The sequence below is a fragment of the Bos indicus x Bos taurus genome, chromosome 4, assembly GCF_003369695.1.
Source record: "Bos indicus x Bos taurus breed Angus x Brahman F1 hybrid chromosome 4, Bos_hybrid_MaternalHap_v2.0, whole genome shotgun sequence".
NCBI lineage: Eukaryota > Metazoa > Chordata > Mammalia > Artiodactyla > Bovidae > Bos > Bos indicus x Bos taurus.
Window position 1 is genome coordinate 106,447,623 of NC_040079.1, and position 21,204 is coordinate 106,468,826.

The window sequence follows — 21,204 nt, forward strand, 5'->3', positions numbered from 1 at the left end:
AGGTGAGATGCCTAACACAAAGGGGGCCCTAGTCCATGCTCTCTGGACAGTACCGTACAGATTGTTACATACTTAGAATTTCAGTCCTGAATAGTAGATAACTGACATTCACAGGTTACTTTGGTGCCTAACAGTGAATCCTTTATACATACTGCCTGCTGCCTGTGCATGCTCAGTTGCTCAATTGTGTCCAACTCTTTGCAATCCTATGGACTGCAGCCTGCCAGGCTCCTCTGTCTGTGGGATTCTTTAGGCAACAGTACTAGAGTGAGTTGCCATGCCCTCTTCCAGGGGATCTTCCCGACCCAGGGGTCAAACCCAGGTCTCCTGCATTGCAGGCGGATTCTTTACCGCTGAACCTCCAGGGAAGCCCCAGCTGTTTCCTGTGCTGTGCTCATTCGCTTCAGTCATATCTGACTCTTTGCAACCTATGGACTGTAGCCCGCCAGGCTCCCCTGTCCATGGGATTCTCCAAGCAAGAATACTGGAGTGGGTTGCCATGCCCACCTCTAGGGGATCTTCCCAACTCGGGAATCGAACCCATATCTCTGGCATCTCCTGCATTGTAGGTAGTTTCTTTACCCACTGAGCCACCTGGGAAGCCCCAACCGTCTCCTAGGACTCGGTAATCTCATCATTTAGTCATGAAACAAGTTTAAATGACTGGGAAGGTGGAACTTTGTAACTGCCTCAGGTTTCCTCTTCACTTGGCTCTTGTATATAAAAAGCACACAGGGGGATCTAATGAGAGGAGACGGCCAGGTGATGGGAATCAGGGCATGGTGGGGACTGGGGCCAACTGAAGAGTTCTTGTGGAGAGGGGATGGCCTCTTCTCAGCTCTAGCCTATTGTTGCTGTGAGGATCTGGCCATAGTGGGTGCCCTGTAAATGTATGAATAAAGGAATGAGTGAATGGATGAACATGTAAGGTGAGATTTCTTTGTAAACTACTCAAGTAAGGAAAATAAGAACACCAAAGTGTAAGCTTCCTTCAATGAGATGGCCTATAGTGCAGTAATAGAGAAACAACCAAATTTAAAGAGAATACTTTTGTCTCTTCAAAGCATGTTCACCTATTACTATGGGATTATGTTTTCCTCAAAGTCATATGTTGGAGTCCTAAAACTCAGAGTGATGTTATCTGGAGATGGGTGCTTTGGGAGGTAATAGGTTTAAATGAGGTCATAAAGGGGAGGCCCTCGTCATGGTATTAAAATATGTGAAAAGCTCGCTCACACTCTCTCTACGTGAGGATGGACCTAAAAGGCAGTCACCTGTAAGTCAGGGAGAGTCCTCAGCAGAAACCACAACAGCTGGCACCTTGATCTTGAACTTACCAGCTCCAGAACTGTGAGAAAATTGTTTTATGCTTTTAAGCCACCCAGTCTGTGATACATTATTATGACAGCCTGAGCACACCAACACACCTATTATCTCTTTTGTATGTGTGCTCGGTCATGTTCAACTCTTTGAGACCGCGTAGACTGTAGCCCGCCAGGCTCCTCTGTCCATGGGATTCTCCAGGCAAGAATACTGGAGTGGGTTGCCATTTTCTTCTCCATATTATCTCTTTTATCCTCACAATAATCCTAAGAGGTAAACAGATGTCCATTGGCATTCAAGCCAGACCCCTGATAACACTCATTTCCATGAGACCAAGCTCTTGGGACCTCAGTGAACGGCCAGGGGGCAGGGTGGGGAGGACAAGCAGAGTTACAGGCTGGAAACCCCACTCATGCTGTTTCCAGGAGCTCACTACACAGTACCAATGATTCCTGGGCAATTCCTTGATGAAGCACAACTGCAGAAAGCCCAGTTCAGACCGTTTTAGCACAGTGCATGGCAAGAAGAGAGAAGGGCATTTAGGGGACGGAATAAAATCTTCAACATTGAGTTCTATGCCTCCAACCGATGTGCACATCAATGGGGCAGAGCAAACATTAATAAATCTTAGGTAGCTTTGTAATAATACTAAATGTCAGCTTGATCACTTGCAATATGACATGGCAAGACAAAGGAAACAATTTAAAAATAAGTTGTTCAAAGATGGACTCTCTTTTACAGCATCCCTTGCATGTAATAATAGCTCGCTTGGTCACTTGTCAAGTATACAGCTCCTTCAATGCTATTTTTAGATGAAGAATAGCCCCTGATACTATCTCTTTGTTATAATCCTGCCGACAACTAATAATCTCCCTAGATGTATCCTAATGATCAGTTTTGCTTCTTCTTATGTTAATTTTTAGCAAAGATTCTAGAAAGCAGGCAGATAAAGAATGAAAGCTGGCAAGGCAGTTTCTCTGCTGCCAGCTTCCTGGGTTGAAACAGAAAAAGAAAAGTCCCTGCTGTTTGATTTAATAAGAATCAGTGTCTAGCTCAAGCCTCTCTCGTCGGACCAGTCATACTCAATTGGCATAAAAGAAGAGTTTCCAAGTGTCTGCATTTCATTTCAGCAAGTACACGTAAATTCCCGTGTGAAAGTGAAGTGAAAGTCACTCAGTCATGTCTGACTCTTTGCAACTCCATGCAGTCCATGGACTTCTCCAGGCCAGAATACTGCAGTGAGTAGCCTTTCCCTTTTCCAGGGGATGTTCCCAACCTAGGCATCGAACCCAGGTCTCCCACATTGCAGGCAGATTCTTTACCAGCTGAACCACCAGGGAAGCCCAAGAATACTGGAGTGGGCAGCCTATCCCTTCTCCAGTGGATCTTCCTGACCCAGGAATCGAACCGGGGTCTCCTGCATTGCAGGGGGATTCTAACCAACTGAGTTCTCACCATGTGCTTTTTCCTAAAGACACAAAATAGCACTGCTGTACTGCTGCTGTTCTTGTCTGATCCTTATAATCTGAATCTTTTATGCAAAAGTTTAATTCTACCTTTGTGTCACATGAATTCCTTGCTGCTGCTGCTAAGTCGCTCCAGTCGTGTCTGACTCTGTGCGACCCCATAGACGGCAGCCCACCAGGCTCCCCCATCCCTGGGATTCTCCAGGCAAGAACACTGGAGTGGGTTGCCATTTCCTTCTCCAATGCATGGAAGTGAAAAGTGAAAGTGAAGTCGCTCAGTCGTGTCCGACTCCTAGCGACCCCATGGACTGCAGCCCACCAGGCCCCTCCGTCCATGGAATTTTCCAGGCAAGAGTACTGGAGTGGGATGCCACTGCCTTCTCCGACGAATTCCTTAATTACCCATAATTATGTACTTTGAAATGCATCTCACAATCTGTACAACCAACGATGCTGGTTTGCTCTTTGGGGTCTCCCCATCCTGCATTGCCTTTGAAAACTGGGTCTTATATTTGTCAGCATGTCCTTATCCATGGAGTTCATTCTCCAGTCATTAAGCACCTAATATGTGCCCTTACTTTGTCATCCCAGGAATTCATATTGAATACATAACCCTAGTTGTCAAATAAACTTTTTTTTTTTTTTCTCAAATTTATTGGGATATAGTTGTTTTCTCTTCATTCATCCCTTCTCTTTTCTGACCTCTACAGAGTAACAGGGCTTCCCTGGTGGCTCAGTGGTAAAGAATCCGCTTGCTAATGCAGGAGATGCAGGTTCCATCCCTGGGTCAGGAAGATCACCTGAAGGAGGAAATGGCAACCCACTCCAGTATTCTTGCCTGGGCAATCCCATGGACAGAGGAGCCTGGAAAGCTACAATCCATGAGGTCACGAAAGAGTCAGACATGACTTAGCGACTAAAGAACAACAACTGAGCAACAACTACTTTCCACATTGAAAAGCTTAGAAAATGACATAAAAAAGAAAAAAATCAGTCTGGCCATAAGGAAGTTACCCTCCCTTAATTAAAAAAGAATCCTTAAGTCAAATTCTAACACTTTTCTGGTCATAAAATACCTTGGCAAATTCTTTTAAATGAATGTATATCTTTGTATCTATAGCTGTTTTGTTATTTAGATTACATGCCACAGTCTGGGCTAGGGAAGGGACAAAAATTGATGGGAGAAGAAATCAAGTTTATTGCAATAAACCTCACAGCTCCAGCAGAGTTGGAGGAAGTCTCCTTTCTATGACGTGATGACAATGCCTCACCAACTGCCCCATGGTCACTCGGCAGTGTGGTCAGCCAGGAACAGAGCTGCCTGTCCACTGTGTCCACTCCCCCCACCAGCAGCCCACATTCCCATCACTCCTCCCAGGGAGATCTGCAGCCTGGGAGAACCTCATGAAGAACCAGACGCTGAACGGCTAAAATTGTCACTGCAATCTCACCTGTTATCTTTATAGAACCTTAATGAGAAGAGAAGATGCGGAAAAAGTCAGCTGAGGATTTTAAACATGGGCACAAATGAGGTTAGTTGGTATGAACCCCACTTCACATTCTGCTTCCCCCTCCAACCCCCAAATCAGGAGCGATTTGGGTCTATGTCAATTTCAGGTCACTGTCAGATAATCCTCAAGAAGAGAATGCCAAGGACAAAGAAACCAAATCGGGAAAAAAAATAAAAGTAAAAATAAAAACCTCTGACAAAGCTAAGCCTCTAAATATAGCTTTTCCACTTTCCTCAATGCAGCTAATTCTAAGATATGTATTTCTGATTCTACTCATTCTGTTTTAAAAGAGAAAGACCACACCAGGGTAAGCAATGCAGGGTGGTCAGATGCATAACCTAATGACAGTGTGGGGAAGCCACTACAGAAGACAGCAGGAGCACTGCCAGATGGCGTGGCGGGGACCAGGGACTGACTGCTACGCAGAGTCCACTGATGTTTTCCAAGTACGGATGGCTCTTATTGAAATGAAAATAGAAAATGTGGAACCAGAGCCCATACTAAAAATTCAGTTTAGTAACGACAGAATACTGCCCACGAAAGTAGAGGGTATTTGGCCTTGCTATTTTCAGAGAGAAAGGAGCCTTCCTCCTGCAATCTTTTTACCATTAGGATAAAAGCCTGTCAGTCTTCACAAAGGAACACTGAACTGCTGTCTACATCTTGTGCATTTGTTTTCTAGTGCCCCAAATGATGTTTTTCTGAGTCATAGGATTTGTTTGCAACTATATACACTTGCCCCAAACACGGAGAATCGGCAGAGATCAGCAAGAAATGGCCAGCTAATGCAATTATTCCAAACTGATAAAAAATACAATCATAAGGCACTCGCAGCTCCTCCCTACCCTCAGCCCCCTTTCTTATTACGCAAACTAATTTTGAAATTATTAGAACACCACAGGAGAATGTGGAAACAAGTTCAACCTACCCAATTTCAGTGAGAGTGTGTCTAGAGAGGACCAGCTGTAATAAATAAGCTCTACTAATGATTAGAGAAGGAAATGGCACCCCACTCCAGTACTCTTGCCTGGAAACTCCCATGGACAGAGGAGCATGGTGGACTACAGACCACAGGGTCGAAAAGAGTCGGACATGACTGAGCAACTTCACTAATGATTAGAAGCGGCGTAACAAAGACAGTGAGGAGGGTTTGGTTTCTCTCATGTCTCATCCCTGGGTTGGGAAGATCCCATGGAGAAGGGAATGGCTACCCACTCCAATATTCTAGCCTGGAGAATTATGGACAGAGGAGCCCGATGGGCTACAGTCCACGGGGTTGCAAAGCATCAGACACAACTGAGCCGCTAAGACTTCTACACGTCACTATTTTTAGTTCTGTGGCCACTCCAAATTCCCCCTGAACTACCATGGCTACTTCACGGCAACCAAACTGTCCTGTTACTTCTTCCCTCCACCTCACCTCCACCCACCAAGTCATGTGCACCTTCCCTGGCTGTCCAAGTTAACCCTGCTTTGGTCTCCCAACACCTCAGCCATACTCAGGATCACAGCACTTCTGTTTTCTTTCTGCAGACACTGTTACTTACTTGGTGGTGATTCAAACTTCATCAAGATCAACTATGGCAAGATGGGTCACTATCCCAAGAGAAACGGTACTGTCCAGGGCATGCTGTGTCATGTTCAACATGGCTGAATCCCCTCCTGGAAAAACTCTTGCTCTTCTGACCACCACAGAAGCAGATCCCAGCAATGAGTGAGCCAGAGGGAATAAGTGTCTGTTGGCGGGGAGGTGGTGGGGGGGCGTGGTAAGAAGGGGCAGGGATTTGGGTAGGAAATTTCTCAAATAGGATCAGGTGGCAGGGCATCAGAGGAGCAAAAGCAAGAAATTCCTCTCTAGTTTGGGTCAAAGGGGAAAAAAGAATGATGGGCATACATTCAAATGAAGAAGCCAACTAGTCTCATCACTGATCACCCCCTTTATTCTTCTCTCCTCTACACGGCAGGAGTTTTCAACTACTGCTGCATATTCAACTCGCTTGGAAGCTTTCAAAAATGACTAGACTACACCCTAGACTAATAGTTAAATCAGTAGACTGTTCTTTTACATATATCACATAACCCCAAAGTTTCAAAGGACTAGGAGTCTCCCCTTTCTCAGTAAGAATGGTAGGTAAAGCTAAGAACCCCCACCAGTTTCTGGTCACCAGATGAAGTGCAGATAGTAGCAGGAATTTGGGGGAATACAGAGATATCTTCGTATCTTTTGGTAGGATATTAAGAGCACTCTGACTTGAAAAAAAAATCAAGAGCATATCTTCTAGAACACATACATTGGAGCATTTAAAAAGCAAGTAAAAATAAGGTTAAAGGCATTCTAGTGAAGCTTTTCATAAACGATCCCAAAGATAGCAGGAGACGAAAAGAAAGGATGTTCTTCTCAGTCAATGCTAGCATTAACCATTGTGTCAGAAAACACAAAATTTGAAAATTCCAGTTAATTCCAGAAGGTTTCTTCTGGAATTTGTGTCTTCACTCAACTTATTAGTTCCCACTGACCTGTTACTCTGCAATGCTGTGAATGTTAAGCACATTCTCAAATTGTTATTGTCACAGGCGACCTACTGCTAGTTAATATAATAATAAACATTTTTTTGATGATAAACATTTTGTACACTGACCAAAACAATATAGTGTGTCACTTCTTAAAGTTAAAAAAAATTCAGTATATGATTTTATACACTATTCAAAATACTTCAAATGGTGCTTTTTTTTTTTCTTTTAAATGTGCTTCTGTTTATCCCATAATCCTTTTAGTATTTTCTCGGTAATTCAGCAAAAACTCTTTAAACTGAATAAAATTAGGATTTTGAGCTTCTATGTTTACAGAAAGAGCATATCAGACTGACAAATTTGATAATCTTAAAAAGAAAGAAAAAACTGTTCTCATTTCAAAGGTTCAAGAAATAAAGGTTATTTACTAGGCAGACCAGGACTTCTTGTTGTTTTTATGATAGCAAATTAGAAAAACATGGTCAGAGTTAGAGGTTACTCAATCAGGTTGGAGCTACTAGGACCTTTATTCCAGCAGTCCTTGTTCCTCAAATTATATCTGATAATGTTCTGAAGTCTAAACATATTTTAGTTCAAAACGATACTCAGCTCTTAGATATAAAATGGCACTAAGTTTTCAAATATCAACAGGTTTACCCAGTCTCCTCAACTGATGTATTTGTTTTCAGAGCAAGAGTGGCAGATTTGTAATATCTGAGGAGCTGAGACTCTGAGCAAGAATGCTTGCTTGCATCTTCCTGTGCGTAATCACAGGAGAGGGGCATTAATACAGGGGTTGGTGCTGGCCACTACCAGGGCCTATTATTTCAGCAGAGCCGTGGCAACAGGGCAGTTGTTACATACTTTCAGCCTGTTTTGTGTCGACTGGAGGAGTGGACCGATGCGTCAGCAGACACAAGCAGTAAAACATCCCAAACTAGCTGCAAACCACAAACAGTATCTGTATTTCTCAATGATTCAAAAAAGCGGGTGATAAACCTTCCCCTAAACTGGCTACCAAAGTATTATTATCTGTGAAGTAAGATGGTGCCCGTCCACTTAAAACTGGCGAAATCGCACTGAACCGCATTTCAGAGCGAGGAGGGAACTTGAAATGCTCTTGCTCTGCGGATGTCCACGTGGGTGGGCAAACATATGTTCCTGCTAAGCAGAGGAAGTGGTACACCCGGATTTCTTCCTAAGTGCGAGGCCTTTATAAACTCATGCTCATGGCGCTGTTTTAAATAGAAAGAAAATGACACACAGTCCCCAACCAGGCTTCCTAACTGTTTGGAGAGGGTGGCCACTTTCCCAAAACATTAGGTTACTGTGGGGGAATTTTCCAAAATTGTCAACAATTCCGTTTTTAAACTCAGTGCTTCTTCTCCACACGGAACAGATGCAAGGCAGCAGGAGCTATATTTGGCCTCACGGGAGATGTCAGTTATTTTTGCAGTGCTGACTCCTACCTGACAGTGGAAGACATACTCTGGTGTGGTTTTCTTAAACTTCATGTTCCAAACCAAGGCTACTCCATCTGGTTCATGCGGAGCATCTTCATTGTTGTTGTAGGAAGCGACCATCAGCTCAGGGTACTAAATGGAAGAAGTCACAAGATGCGTTATGCCAAGATGACAACACAGGGAAAGATTCTTATTCCAACTTGAAATGGTACTTGCTTTTTAATCTGTGGCAGACTTAATACTGGGGCTTCCTGGTAGCTCAGCTGATAAAGAATCTGCCTGCAATGCAGGAGACTCTGGTTTGATTTCCGGGTCAGGAAGATCCCCTGAAGAAAGGATAGGTTACCTACTCCAGTATACTAGGGCTTCCCTGGTGGCTCAGATGGTAAAGAATCTGCCTGCAATGTGGGAGACATGGGTTCGATCCCTGGGTTGGGAAGATCCCCTGGAAGAGGGCATGGCAAGCCACTCCCGTATTCTTGACCTGGAGAATCCCATGGACAGAGGAGCCTGATCTACAGTTGATGGGATCATAAAGAGTTGGACACGACTGAGCGATTATAAGCACAGCACAGCACATAACTTAGCACCAACTTCGTGTCTCAGCCCACTGCAATCTGGTTTCTACCCGCAACATTCCACATGTGCTGGCCATAGTCACCAGTAACCGCCACACTACTCACACTGCTGAACCTCTGCGGTATCTGACCTTTGGGCGGCTTCCTCCTCTCTCCTATGCTGGCTTCCATCACACCTTTCTCTCCCACTCTTCTGAACCACTGTTTTTAGCCTCTACAGTTCCTTCTATTACCTATGGGGGGCTGGGGCTGTTTTCTGTCCTCTTGTCGGTCTCTGTTTACACATTCTTCCCTGGTGATCTCATCAATAGCTTTAATTAGCATTCATATACTGACAATGTTCAAATATTTATCTCTGGGCTTGATCTCTCTCTAAGGTGTATATTTTACAGCTGCTGCAGATTTCTCAAGGCTGTACATAGACACATCAGATGCAATGCACAGAAAAGTGAGCTTGCTGCCTTCTACAAAAACCTATTACTCTTCCAACGTTTCAACATTCATCACATTAGGACTTTGACTGTCTGGGCCAGACACTCATGTTCATTTTTACTCCTCCCTCTTTCTTCTCTGTGTGCTGTTTCAGTACTTCCTCAATACCTTTCAAATGTATGCTTCTTTCTATCCTTAAGGTCAGAGCCTCCTAAATGAATTTCTTGTCTGGATGAAGACAACAGCATTTTAAATGACTTTCTGCTTCTAGGCTTGCCAGGCCCCACCCTCACTTACTCCACTCTCCATCCTTTGTCAATATGACTTTACAAAACATGTATTTGACTAAGTCACTTCTCTGCTTAGAATAGCTTAATGGCTCATCATTACTTTCAAGATAAAATCTAGGTCATTTAGGACCCTTCATGATCTGTTCTTGGAGGAGGAAATGGCAACCCACTACAGTATTCCTGCCTGGAAAAATCCCATGGACAGAGGAGCCTGGAGAGCTACAGTCCATGGGGTTGCAAGGAGTTGGACACGACTGAGCAACTGAGCACACGTTTTCTGTTAGCTTCTACTTTTCTGCCTAATCTCTTACAACCTACCCTCTTTCCTCCCAACCCCTAGCTATGACCCAGCCTCACTGGGCTAGTTCTGAGGTTCATAGGTACAGCCTCTGTACCATGAGTTGACACTCACTCTCATTGAAAAGCCTCTCCTGTGTTGGTTACATTATTAACTTATTCATTAAGACTCCATGTAGGCATCAAGTCCTCCAGACAATCCTACCTAATCATTCACCACCCCTCATTGTCTCTCATCAGCCCCCTTAGCATTACGTATGTCCTCCTATGAAGGCACGTGTCAAATTGTATTATGGCTTTTCCCGGTCTATGCCCATGACTAGACTGTAAGCTCTTTGTGTAGGGGCTTGGTTTTATTGACCTCGGAATCCAGGCCTAGTAAGTCCTAGCACGAGAAACTTGTGCCAAAATCTCCTGAATTACAAATACTCTTTTTTATGTTAGTGACCCTATGCTCAGCAGCAAGATCCTATCTTTAATCCTTTGTTAAATAATGCCAACAATTAAAAGCTCAAGTAAAAGAAACTCAAGTAGTAAAATAACTAAGAGGACTCTATAGCAAGTAGAAATACCTACTCACCATACATGAACTCTATGTTCAGCATTAGAAATAAATCGGTTGAATTTCACCACAGGTATTTTTGAGTTAGAGTACATTTTATGAAAACGTCATTCCTACCTGGGATTTCCATAAGGCAGCTCCATTAAATATACTATCAGGATTATCAGGATTATAGCTGATCATACCACTCTCTGCTCATGGGTAATTTAGTTCTTTTCCTTCTTATTCACTATACTGTATATATGTAACATAAGTTTGTCAGTAAAAATTTGAACATCAGCTTTTTTTTTTCCTATCAAAAATAATTAAGCCTGAGTCTATGTGTTTTATTCATTCTTTGAACTCCCCCAGCTTAAGAAAGCTGCAGAGAGTTACAACTTGCCAGTTGGTGCAGAGGAAGTATAAGCCTGCAATGAGACACATGTATGCGGCCACCAGGGGAAGTAATCATTCTTTATTAGAAAACACTCCTCAGCGGATGAATCAAAGGCCTATTAAGAAAGGCCTTTGATTCAAAGCCCATTCAAAGAAACTAACATCCAGATAAACACAGAAGTCTCCAGACTGTCCATCTGAAGTTTAACTATGTCACATGTGAAAAGGCAGCTCTATAAACATCCACACCACTACCACAGTGGCCAATGAGCAGCCAGATGCGTCTGGAATAATATCCCACAGCTTCACATCTGGGTCTCATCGCTGGCTCCCACTTTAAAAAAAAATCTTAAATTATTGGGCTTAAAAACCCCTTTAGAAAACAGGGAGAGTTTTCTTCAAATACCAGTGAAATGCTCTTGGTGTAATTTTTATAACTGGGATCAAAAGGCATAAAGATACTGATTAACTCAAGTCATGAAAGTGTTTATGATTTCCAAGTCTCCTCTAGTATGTTTGTTTGAACATGACTAATCAATATTTTATTTTCCAGCAAAAAGTAGTCATTCTCTGCATGATTATTTAAATATTAAAATTATTATTTTAAAGAGAATACCAACTACTGGGAAGTTTGTGATTATTCACAGGGCTGAATTATCTAATAATTAACCTAGGGGAATTTTACTCGGAAATTGCCAGATCTGCTCTCAAGCTGTTTGTTCTTATAAAAAAATAAAATCTGACATTTACTAGCGAGGAAGGAACCAACATGCTTTACGTGTTCATTATGCATCCAGCAAGGGGCTGGGTGACATGTTCACTCATTTGATTCTTGCAGTTCTCTAAAGTAAGCAACGGGTTTTCCCATTTCTACAGACAAAGCAGCCCAGGTAAGAAACTGGGTAAGGAATTTGTTCCAAGTTAAGTTGCTAATAAATGACAAAGTGAGATCCTGCTTGAAGTCTATTTGTTTCAAGACCACGTCTCTTACACTGTGGCATGCCTCAAGTGGCCCCCAAGCATATGTAAGGCACTGAAGTGTATTAGTCACTCAGTCATATCCAACTCTTTGCAACATCATGGACTGTAACCCACCAGGCTCCTCTGTCCATGGGATTCTCCAGGCAAGAATACTGGAATGGGTTGCCATTTCCTCCTCCAGGGGATCTTCCCAATCCAGGGATTGAACCCAAGTCTCCTGCATTGCAGGCAGATTCTTCCACCAGGGAAGCCTATGTAAGCCACTGGTGATAAGCAAAACGTGGGACAAGACAGAAAGCACACTGGTAGATTTCAGGAGCTGGGGGTGGGGAGTGGGGAGGGGCAATAGGGACTTAGTGTTTAATGGAGACAGAATTTCAGTTTAGGAAGGTGAAAAATTCAGGAGGTGGATGATGGTGAGAGCTGTACAACAATGTGAATGTACTTAGCGCCACTGAACTGTACAGTTAAATATGGTTAAAATAGTACGTGTTACATTACGTGACTTTTACCACAATGAGAAAACATTAAACAAAACACAGGACAAGAATATTAACAGTAACGTGCTCTGCTTTATAGGTGCTCACCATTTAGTAGAAGGTGAGTCATGCGTATGAAAAACTACAACACAAATAGAAAAGCAGAGCAAGCTAAGATGGAGACAGGAAAGGAATTCTGTCAAAGCACAGAGGATAAAATAGCCACTTCAGGTGGAATGTGGTTATGCCAGGGAGAGATATTGAAAAGGACTTCTGAGAAGAAATGAGATTGCCAGGGCCCTGTCAATGGGAAAGTGATTAGGAGAGCAGAAAGAGAAGAGTATAGACAAGGGCACAAACATTGATGCAGGAGATTTCTCTTGGATATTGGCCTGGTTCACAATAATTCTCCCAATCCTTGGAAACTACCTCAATACACAGGCGTCAAACTTCCCAGGGATCATTCATTCACCCCAGCTCGGGCAATCACATTCTCTACCTTGGTCACTGTAAAGTTTGAACTGAGGCACAGACTCCCTGGGTTGCAAATGAGTCAGGTAATGACAGCATCCAACTGGTGAAGCCTCTCAAGCTGCCCAGATTTATACTCCTGGGTCCCAGCTCTTTGTCTTTTCTGGGGATTCCCTGAGTACCCTAGTGACTAGAATACATTTCCCTCTCTGCTGAAGGTAGCCAGGGGTAAATTTTTCTTAACTAATGCAATGGAGAACACATTCAGAAAACACTTAGGTTATAGCACCTGGCTGGGAGGCAGGTTAGGCGAAGAGATGAAAAAGATTAAAGGGCTGGAGATGCTTCAAGACATTCCCACGGAAGTCACTGAATACAGGCTGATGATTTTAGACTTTATGCTGGGAGTCATACTCTGCAATTGCTAATATTTCTAATTAGACCACTACTTTCACTACTATGCCACATTTATTGAGCACTTTTACTATACTGCTGCGAAGTCGCTTCAGTCGTGTCCGACTCTGTGCGACCCCATAGACGGCAGCCTGCCAGGCTACCCCGTCCCTGGGATTCGCCAGGCAAGAACACTGGAGTGGGTTGCCATTTCCTTCTCCAATGCATGAAAGTGAAAAGTGAAAGGGAAGTCGCTCAGTCGTGTCCGACTCCTTGCGACCCCATGGACTGCAGCCCACCAGGCTCCTCCATCCATGGGATTTTCCAGGCAAGAGTGCTGGAGTGGGGTGCCATTGCCTTCTTTACTATACTAGACACTTTATTAAAGTCTAAGTTTTTAAAGTACATTCACTCATTTAATACAATAAGCACGGGACTGAAGTTTGATGACTATTTTGGGAATGAGGAAACTTAAGCCAAGAGAAGTCAGGTGACTTGCTCAAGGTGACATTGAGAGCAAATAGGTAATCATTACAAATAGTAACCTGGAAAAAGTATGTAATGATTCAACAGTGTAGAGAATTGAGGCAGGAAGACCAGATAGGAAGCTATTTCCTGATACAAGCAAGAAGAAGATGGCATGACATAAAGTGGGTATCGATTCCACATGTAAGTAGATTTGAGTTGGTGACAGTGGGGGTCTTTTTGCTACCATAACTTTGACTGGGTTTGGCAATTAAATGAGCTATCAACGATTACTTGAAGGGGGGCGTGGTTGAAGGGGAAGTGGGGGAGGAATAGAGGGAAGTTGGTGCCAACAGATGTAAGCTATTATGTGTAGAATGAATAAACAACAACATCCTACTGTATAGCACAGGGAGCTGCATTCAATATCCTGTGAGAAACCAAAATGAAAAATAACAGAAAAAAGAACACACACATATATGTATAACTTTGCTGTACATCAGAAAGTAACACAACATTGAAAATCAACTATACTTCAGTAAAAAAGATGACTTGTGTTTGCATCCTGAATGACTCCAAGGTTAGAGGATGCAAGTCACATGTGAGAGGAATATATAGGGTGGGAGGAAGATCATAAATCTGGTTTTGTATACAACTGTCACATCTGTCATGTTAAATGTGGACAGTATTATTGACTCCCTCTGTTAAACAATATTTGATGAACAGCAAAGTTGACGTAATTCCCCAAGTGCCCAAATGTCCTTCAGGAGCTAATGACTGGTGGCTATTTTGCAAATATTGCAAAGTTAAAGTGTTCTTGTTTAGAAGAAGACCAAGGAGGCCTTTGATCCAGGAGCTCAAAGTGAAGCTATGCAGGAATCTTATGCTTTCTTCCTCCCGCCGCACCCCCCTTCCATTCTGTTGCACCCGTAAGTACACACGCCTCTACTGGACTCGAAGACTATGCCTCTGGCCTTTTCCTCTTTCTGAACATCACTGGATTCCATACAGATTTACTCAGAAAGTCTCTTCATCCCATAAGTATGTAAACTTGGTCTTTTGAACTCCACTAAATTGTTACGATGTAGGAACTAGGGGTTCTTCAGTGTTGTGTTCATCAAATTCCTTTATTATCCTTTTTTAAAATTTATTTTTAATTGGAGGATAATGGCTTTACAATGTTGTGTTGGTTTCTGCCATACAACAACATAAATCAGTCCTATGTATACAGTTAGCCCTTCCTTCTAGAGCCTCCCTTCCAACCCCACCCCGCCCCTTTATCCTCGCAGAGCCTGGAGCTGAGCTCCCTGTCTTATACAGCAGCTTTTCCGCTAGCTACCTATTGCATACATGGGAGTGTATATATGTCAATGCTACTCTGGAACTAAGGATTCTCATTCCTTTTTCTTATGCTCCATATAAAATACAGTCTTCAGAATTGCAAACCCCTTCCCCACACTGCAGATGACAGATTACACAAAAATGGGGGAAAATCGATGTAGAGTCTCTATGGTGGAACTTCTGCCCTTTCCAGTTTCACTTCCAGCAACAAGAACGATACACAAGATCCTGTGTGGAGACACATCTACCCGAGGGCAACAGGGAGATGTCCACCCCATGCTGAGGCCAGGTGGGGACCAGCCCTACCGGCGAGGGTCCCACCACCTCCTCCAGGAGCGTTACCAGCAGACCCGGGGACTCAGTAAAAGCTGCCCTTGAGGAATGTGTCCCATAAGGTTCCCGTGCAATCTCCAGACTGTGAACAAGCGAAGAAGCCGCACTAAGTGTTTCCTCCACCTTGGATCTGATTTCTGCACACACGACCAAGCGTGCTCACAGACCACCCACGTGCTGGCTGGCAGGAAGCGGCCGGGTACACCCCTGCCTGCATCGGCCTCTGCACAACTGTGCCCTGCATGCTCTCTTGTTCGGATGTAAGAGGAGAGTCAAGAGGAGAGAACACTCGCCCACTTTGCGGCTGTTGACAGTCTGGTTGCGGGGGATTACATTCCTCTTCAGTGTTCTGTTCCCCAGCACGATTACATGAGGCTCTTCACATCATCCGCTTCACTGCTCTGCCGGGAACACTCTCTTCTCCCCTCCCTTTCTCTAATCCCAGTCTTCTAAGACACCCTGTCCAACCAGAGGCACAGACTCCGATCTCCACTGAACCCTGAAAGCGCTTGCTATCAGCTCTACGTCATTCAGCACTTAGAACCTCTTTGACTTTTCAGCCCGCCAGGGTTATCTGTCCCTGGGATTCCTCAGGCAAGAATACTGGAGTGGGTTGCCATGCCCTCCTCCAGGGAATCTTCCTGACCCAGGGATCAAATCTGCATCTCTTATGTCTCCTGCATTGGCAGGCGGGTTCTTTACCACTAGCACCGCCCAGGAAGCTTGATGTTACGAGGGTGAAATAAAATAATGCCTTCAGAGTAGCTGGCACAGTGCTTAGCATATAAGAAGCACAAATTAAAAGCTAGCCATGGGGACTTTCCTGGTGATTCAGTGGTTGAGAATCTGCCTTCCGATACAGGGGATGTGGGTTCAATCCCTGGTTGGAGCACTAAGACCCCACGTGCCTGAGAGCAACTAAGCCCACATGTTGTAACTCAAGACACCTGTGTGCCTCAACTACTGAGCCTGTGCCCATGCTCTGCAACAAGAGAAGCCTGAGCATTGTAACTAGAGAAGCCCGGGAACCACAGTGAAGACCCAGTGAAGCCAAAATTGAAAAAAAGAGAAAGAAGCTAGCCATGATTACTATTCCCAATAAAAGCACAGATTAAAAGAAAGTAGAAAATGTGCTGTGTATAAGTGCCCAGTGTTTATCATTCCTAGCTCCCTCACTGCTGTTATATCATTGTCATTACTGGAGGGAACATGGCACGATCACCCAGAACACAGGCTCGTGAGTTAGATCACGTGAGTTCATACCCTGCCCGCACCACAGTTCACTGTGTGCCTCGATGTGCATTATTTAACTTCTCACTGCTGGGTCAGTGACACACCAAGTGAGTTGGCCATTCAGCAAACTGGCTTTTGGTGAATCTGCCTGCTTTCCCTAGGAACGTTATACCAGGGAGTTCAGTGCTTTCATTAGGAATGCTACACTAGGGAGTTTAGTTTGCTTTTTTTTTTTTTCCCTCTTACAGGCAACAGGGAGTTCTAATCCAGGGAGTAAAGTGATCAGATCCGTATTTTAGAAAGATTATTTGGCTAGATGTCTAGACAGAAAACTACAGGTGGACAAGTTTGGGTGTAGAAAGACCATGAGAAGACTGGCAATACTACAAGCGTAAGATAAGGAATACAGGAGTAGAGAAATGGACAGTCTGGGTGACAGAGTAAGTCTGGGAGATAAAGGAGAGGAAGTTTTTAATGTTAATGATGAAAGGTTTTTTAGGCCCTTGGGTAAATTGTGATGGCTTTAACACAGAATTGTTGTTTTTGTTCAGTTGCTAAGTCATGTCCGACTCCTTGTGACCCCATGAACTGCAGCATGCCAGGCCTCCCTGTCCTACACTATCTCCTAAACTCATGTCCGTTGAGTTGGTAATGCCATCCAACCATCTTGTCCTCTGTCATCCGCTTCTCCTCCACCTTCAATCTTTCCCAGCACCAGGGTCTTTTCCAATGAGTCAGCTCTTTGCATCAGGTGGCCAAAGTATTAGAGCTTCAGCTTCAGCATCAGTCCTTCCTATGAATATTCAGCGTTTAGAGTAGGCAAAACGGAGAAGGCAATGGCACCCCACTCCAGTACTCTTGCCTGGAAAATCCCATGGACAGAGGAGCCTAGTGGGCTGCAGTCCATGGGGTCGCTAAGAACCGGACAAGACTGAGCGACTTCACTTTCACTTTTTACTTTCATGCATTGGAGAAGGAAATGGCAACCTACTCTAGTGTTCTTGCCTGGAGAATCCCCGGGACGGGGGAGCCTGGTGGGCTGCCGTCTATGGGGTTGCACAGAGTCGGACATGACTGAAGCGACTTAGGAGGAGCAGCAGCAGCAGAGTAGTCAAAAAAGGACTTCGGATGTGTGGAAATGAGTTAGTGATGCATCTGCCATTCTATGGGACACCTGAATGGATCTGTCTCTTTGGGGTGTAAAGTGGAATTCAGGAGGGATCTTGGGTGGGGATAGAAAAAGGCTGCCCATGTGATGGTTGAGTCAGCAGCAGTGGAAGAGATCTCTTCCCACAGAGAGAACATCCAGAAGAAGAGAGACTGAGAGCATGACCAGGAGGATCACAGGGTAGAAGAGGAAAAAAATAAATCTTAGGGGAGTTCAAGAACTAGAAGAGAGTCGAGTTGTAGAACTCAGTGGAAGGAGAATATTTTTAGAAGTTTGCAAAGCTGGGTGACAAAGAGAGGTCAGGGTAGATGAAGGCTTAAACATATCCACAGGATTTGACAAATAGGAAATCACTGGTGACCTTAGTGAGAGTGGTTTCATGGAAAGAATGGCCTGGCTCCTGGGCTGGTACCTGGCACAGAATAAGTACTCAATGGATATGAATAACACAGTGCAAATTTAAACTGAAACTTCAGCAAGATAAGAAAGAAAACCATAGCATACAAGAAAATTGTGGGTCAGTGAACACATCCAAAGTAGCGAGGCAATTCTCTCTTACTTATTGTAATACAAATGCCACGCAAACACAAGTCCAGTTTGTCCCGACCCAACAACAATTCTTACCTGGAGAGACCAGTCCATACAAGTGACGACTCGATGCTTGGACCAATGCTCATCGTAGAACTGACGATTGAAAGAAAGGTTGGCTCCAGCCTGGACGTCCCTAGGAGGGTTGAAAGATCAAAGACAAGTAAGATGCTTCAAAACGGGGTTCTATCTCTACTGCTCATATTGAAAGAACGAAATGGCAAGAGCATGGCACACAATACTCTGAAGCCAAAGCATCAACTCAGAGAGCAAACGCTGATCATAAACGACCACTAAAGGTGGTCTCCTTCATGCAAAGCTCTCTCTTACCTGGCCCAGATGAGGTTTCCACATGTTGTTCCAAGCCTGGTGTGAAATGTCAAATTTGTTTCAGGTTCCCATCCTGACCAGTTCTAAAGCATTCTCCTTCCCCTAAAAAGTTCTGCCTTGAAGCAGAGGTTATAAGAAATCTCCCAGCACACTGGGAGATTCTTTGACATCAGTGTCAACTTATCTGGCCTTAGACCAGAAGTGATACGCATGTTCCACTTTACCTATAATTGCTGTTTTACCACAGCAATAGCAAGTGAAAAGTTCTACTGCGAGACAGGCCTGCTGAGGGGCGGGCGGGGTGAGGGATTCACCAAACACTGTAGATACTTAACACAGACGGGCCGCAGTCCATGGGGTTGCTAAAAGTCGGACACGACTGAGTGACTTCACTTTCACTTTTCACTTTCATGCATTGGAGAAGGAAATGGCAACCCACTCCAGTGTTCTTGCCTGGAGAATCCCAGGGACAGGGGAGCCTGGTGGGCTGCCGTCTGTGGGATCGCACAGAGTCGGACACGACTGAAGCAACTTAGCAGCAGCAGCAGCAGGGGAAGATTATACTTTGGCCAGTGTTTTGTGTTTTTTTTTTTTTTGGCTGATAGTCAACTGGCCACAGACCATCCTCTGAAGAACTCTGCACTAATCATACATTTGCTCCACAAGACTGCATGTTTAAGTTGGGTCATACTTGTTCTGCATCAGCAGTTACTGGATCCACATAAAAAGCTATCTAGGCTCCTCGGGCCTCAGTTCAGGAATTCCTCCCCACTCACCTTATTTTTCTGTTCTATTGCCTTGCACTCTGCTCCACTTGTCCGATTGGGTGACTTGATCTCAGGCTAAGTATTTGGGCTCCACAGAGCTAACTTATTACGACTTTTTCTCCCCTAGCTAACTCTTCCTCAGCTCCACCTTTGCAAACTCAGACAAGTAAGTACAGTGTTAGTCACTCAGTCGTGTCTGACTCTTTGCGACCCCACTGCTGTGGCCCGCCAGGCTCCTCTGTCGATGGGATTTCCCAGGCAAGAATCCTGGACTAGGTTGCCATTTCCTCCTCCAGGGGATCTTCCCCACCCAGGAATCAAACCCACGTCCTTTGCATCTCCTGCATTGGCAGGTGGGTTCTTCACCACTAGCGCGACCTGGGAAGCCCCAAGAGGTACATACACCGAAGATAATACTGTGCCCAGTACCCAGAGGGAAACAGGACTCAGAATGTTAAGTGAGCCAGAGAGTAATGGCTTTTTAAAATTAAACAAATATAACATGTATATTCAAAATACTGTCTCTTTGATACAGTCTATCAATACTATCAACTGTTAAGAACATTTTCAGAACTCCTTCTCGAACCTGTTTACATGGCCTTGAGCATCTTCAGTGATGACAGGTTGGCCTTTGACAATGTATTTGAATTTTAGTAGTAAAATGTCAGGTCTGATGAAAACGGCAGGGGATCTCATCTTTTCATATCGTTCCTGGCCAAGAGAAATTGGTGGCTGAACATCAGTTCTGTCTTTTTACAAAGCTCATAAAGTGCCTCCTATTATCCATGTGAAGATGGTTGACAATACACATGTTGAAGTCACAGGGCAAGTTGTTTGGGGCCATAGGTTTATAGGCAAGTTTTTTTAATCTGTAAATTTACGCCTGCACATGTGTTTCCTAAAAGGCATATATACATAAGCTTAGGTATCAAGAGAGGAAAAAGTTGCCAGTCTCTGTTGCCTTGCACGTCAGTTAAGGTTCTCCTGGATCTCATGTTTATTTTCCTCAGCTTCCTGTTTGCTTAGACATCAAAACTACATCTCCTGGATATAACGTAAATCTCCTCTTACTGCTTATAAGGATGTTTTCTCAGAGGACAATGTACATGACTCTACCAGTCTCTATCACCTGGACTGTCCCCCAGATATCAAGTTCAAAAGCATTTCACCGAAGCACATGATAATTACAGGGAAACTCTAAGCCAGAAATCATAACCAAAGCCCTTAGTCAGAGCTGTTCAGCAAGATCAGCTCTGGAATTTCAGTCTCTTCTGATTTGTCAGGCTTGCAACTTGCCTACTCAAAACATAAATGAGTTTAGAAGCAACAGATAACTTATCACAGTATTTTTATTTTAACTGCACACAAGAAACTAACCCGTCTTTTTCCTCCAATTCTCGACCACTGTAGTCAAAGAAGATATCGGAGTCTTCTGCCAGGGCTCTTTCAATTACCCGTATTGTCCGATCAAAAAAGATGAGAAACTCCTCTGAGTGAAGGATCTGCTGTTTTTCTTCTTCTGTCAGCTCCCTTGGAGGAGCTTTTTATGTAAAAGAGATCATTGGGAAAGGAAAAAAAAAAAGGATAATTAAAACATTTCAAGAGGAATCCAACTCTTGAAAGACACTGCTTATCAGAAGAGAAATAGGACACAGTAAAATAAGCCATTGTTAAGATTAATTCTAAATTACTCCTAAATTCACACCAAAGGTTTTTTGCAGATGTCTTCATTGCCAACTTTACAAAAAGATATCATATCTGGATTAATTACTATTTTGAAGAGTTGAAAAAATACTACAAATGAAGATGATTGTGTGTTTTAACAATCCCCTCTGAATGTTACTTTC

The 21,204-nt window shown here is 43.8% G+C and overlaps 1 protein-coding gene across 9 annotated transcripts in view; it reads right to left on the bottom strand.

Moving 5' to 3' along the window:
* The window catches only part of DYNC1I1 (dynein cytoplasmic 1 intermediate chain 1), a 379,346-nt gene that overhangs the window by 126,129 nt on the left and 232,013 nt on the right, over positions 1-21,204 (bottom strand). For all 9 annotated transcript variants that reach the window (XR_003510865.1, XM_027540116.1, XM_027540115.1 and 6 more), the window contains 3 exons: positions 20,735-20,897; positions 18,297-18,396; positions 8,281-8,406 (listed from right to left, as the gene is read on the bottom strand). Coding sequence is in view for 8 of the 9 variants with exons in the window: in XM_027540116.1 (XP_027395917.1) it covers positions 8,281-8,406; positions 18,297-18,396; positions 20,735-20,897 (389 nt within the window). In the remaining variant the exon portion in view is untranslated. The remainder of the gene's footprint in view (positions 1-8,280; positions 8,407-18,296; positions 18,397-20,734; positions 20,898-21,204) is intronic.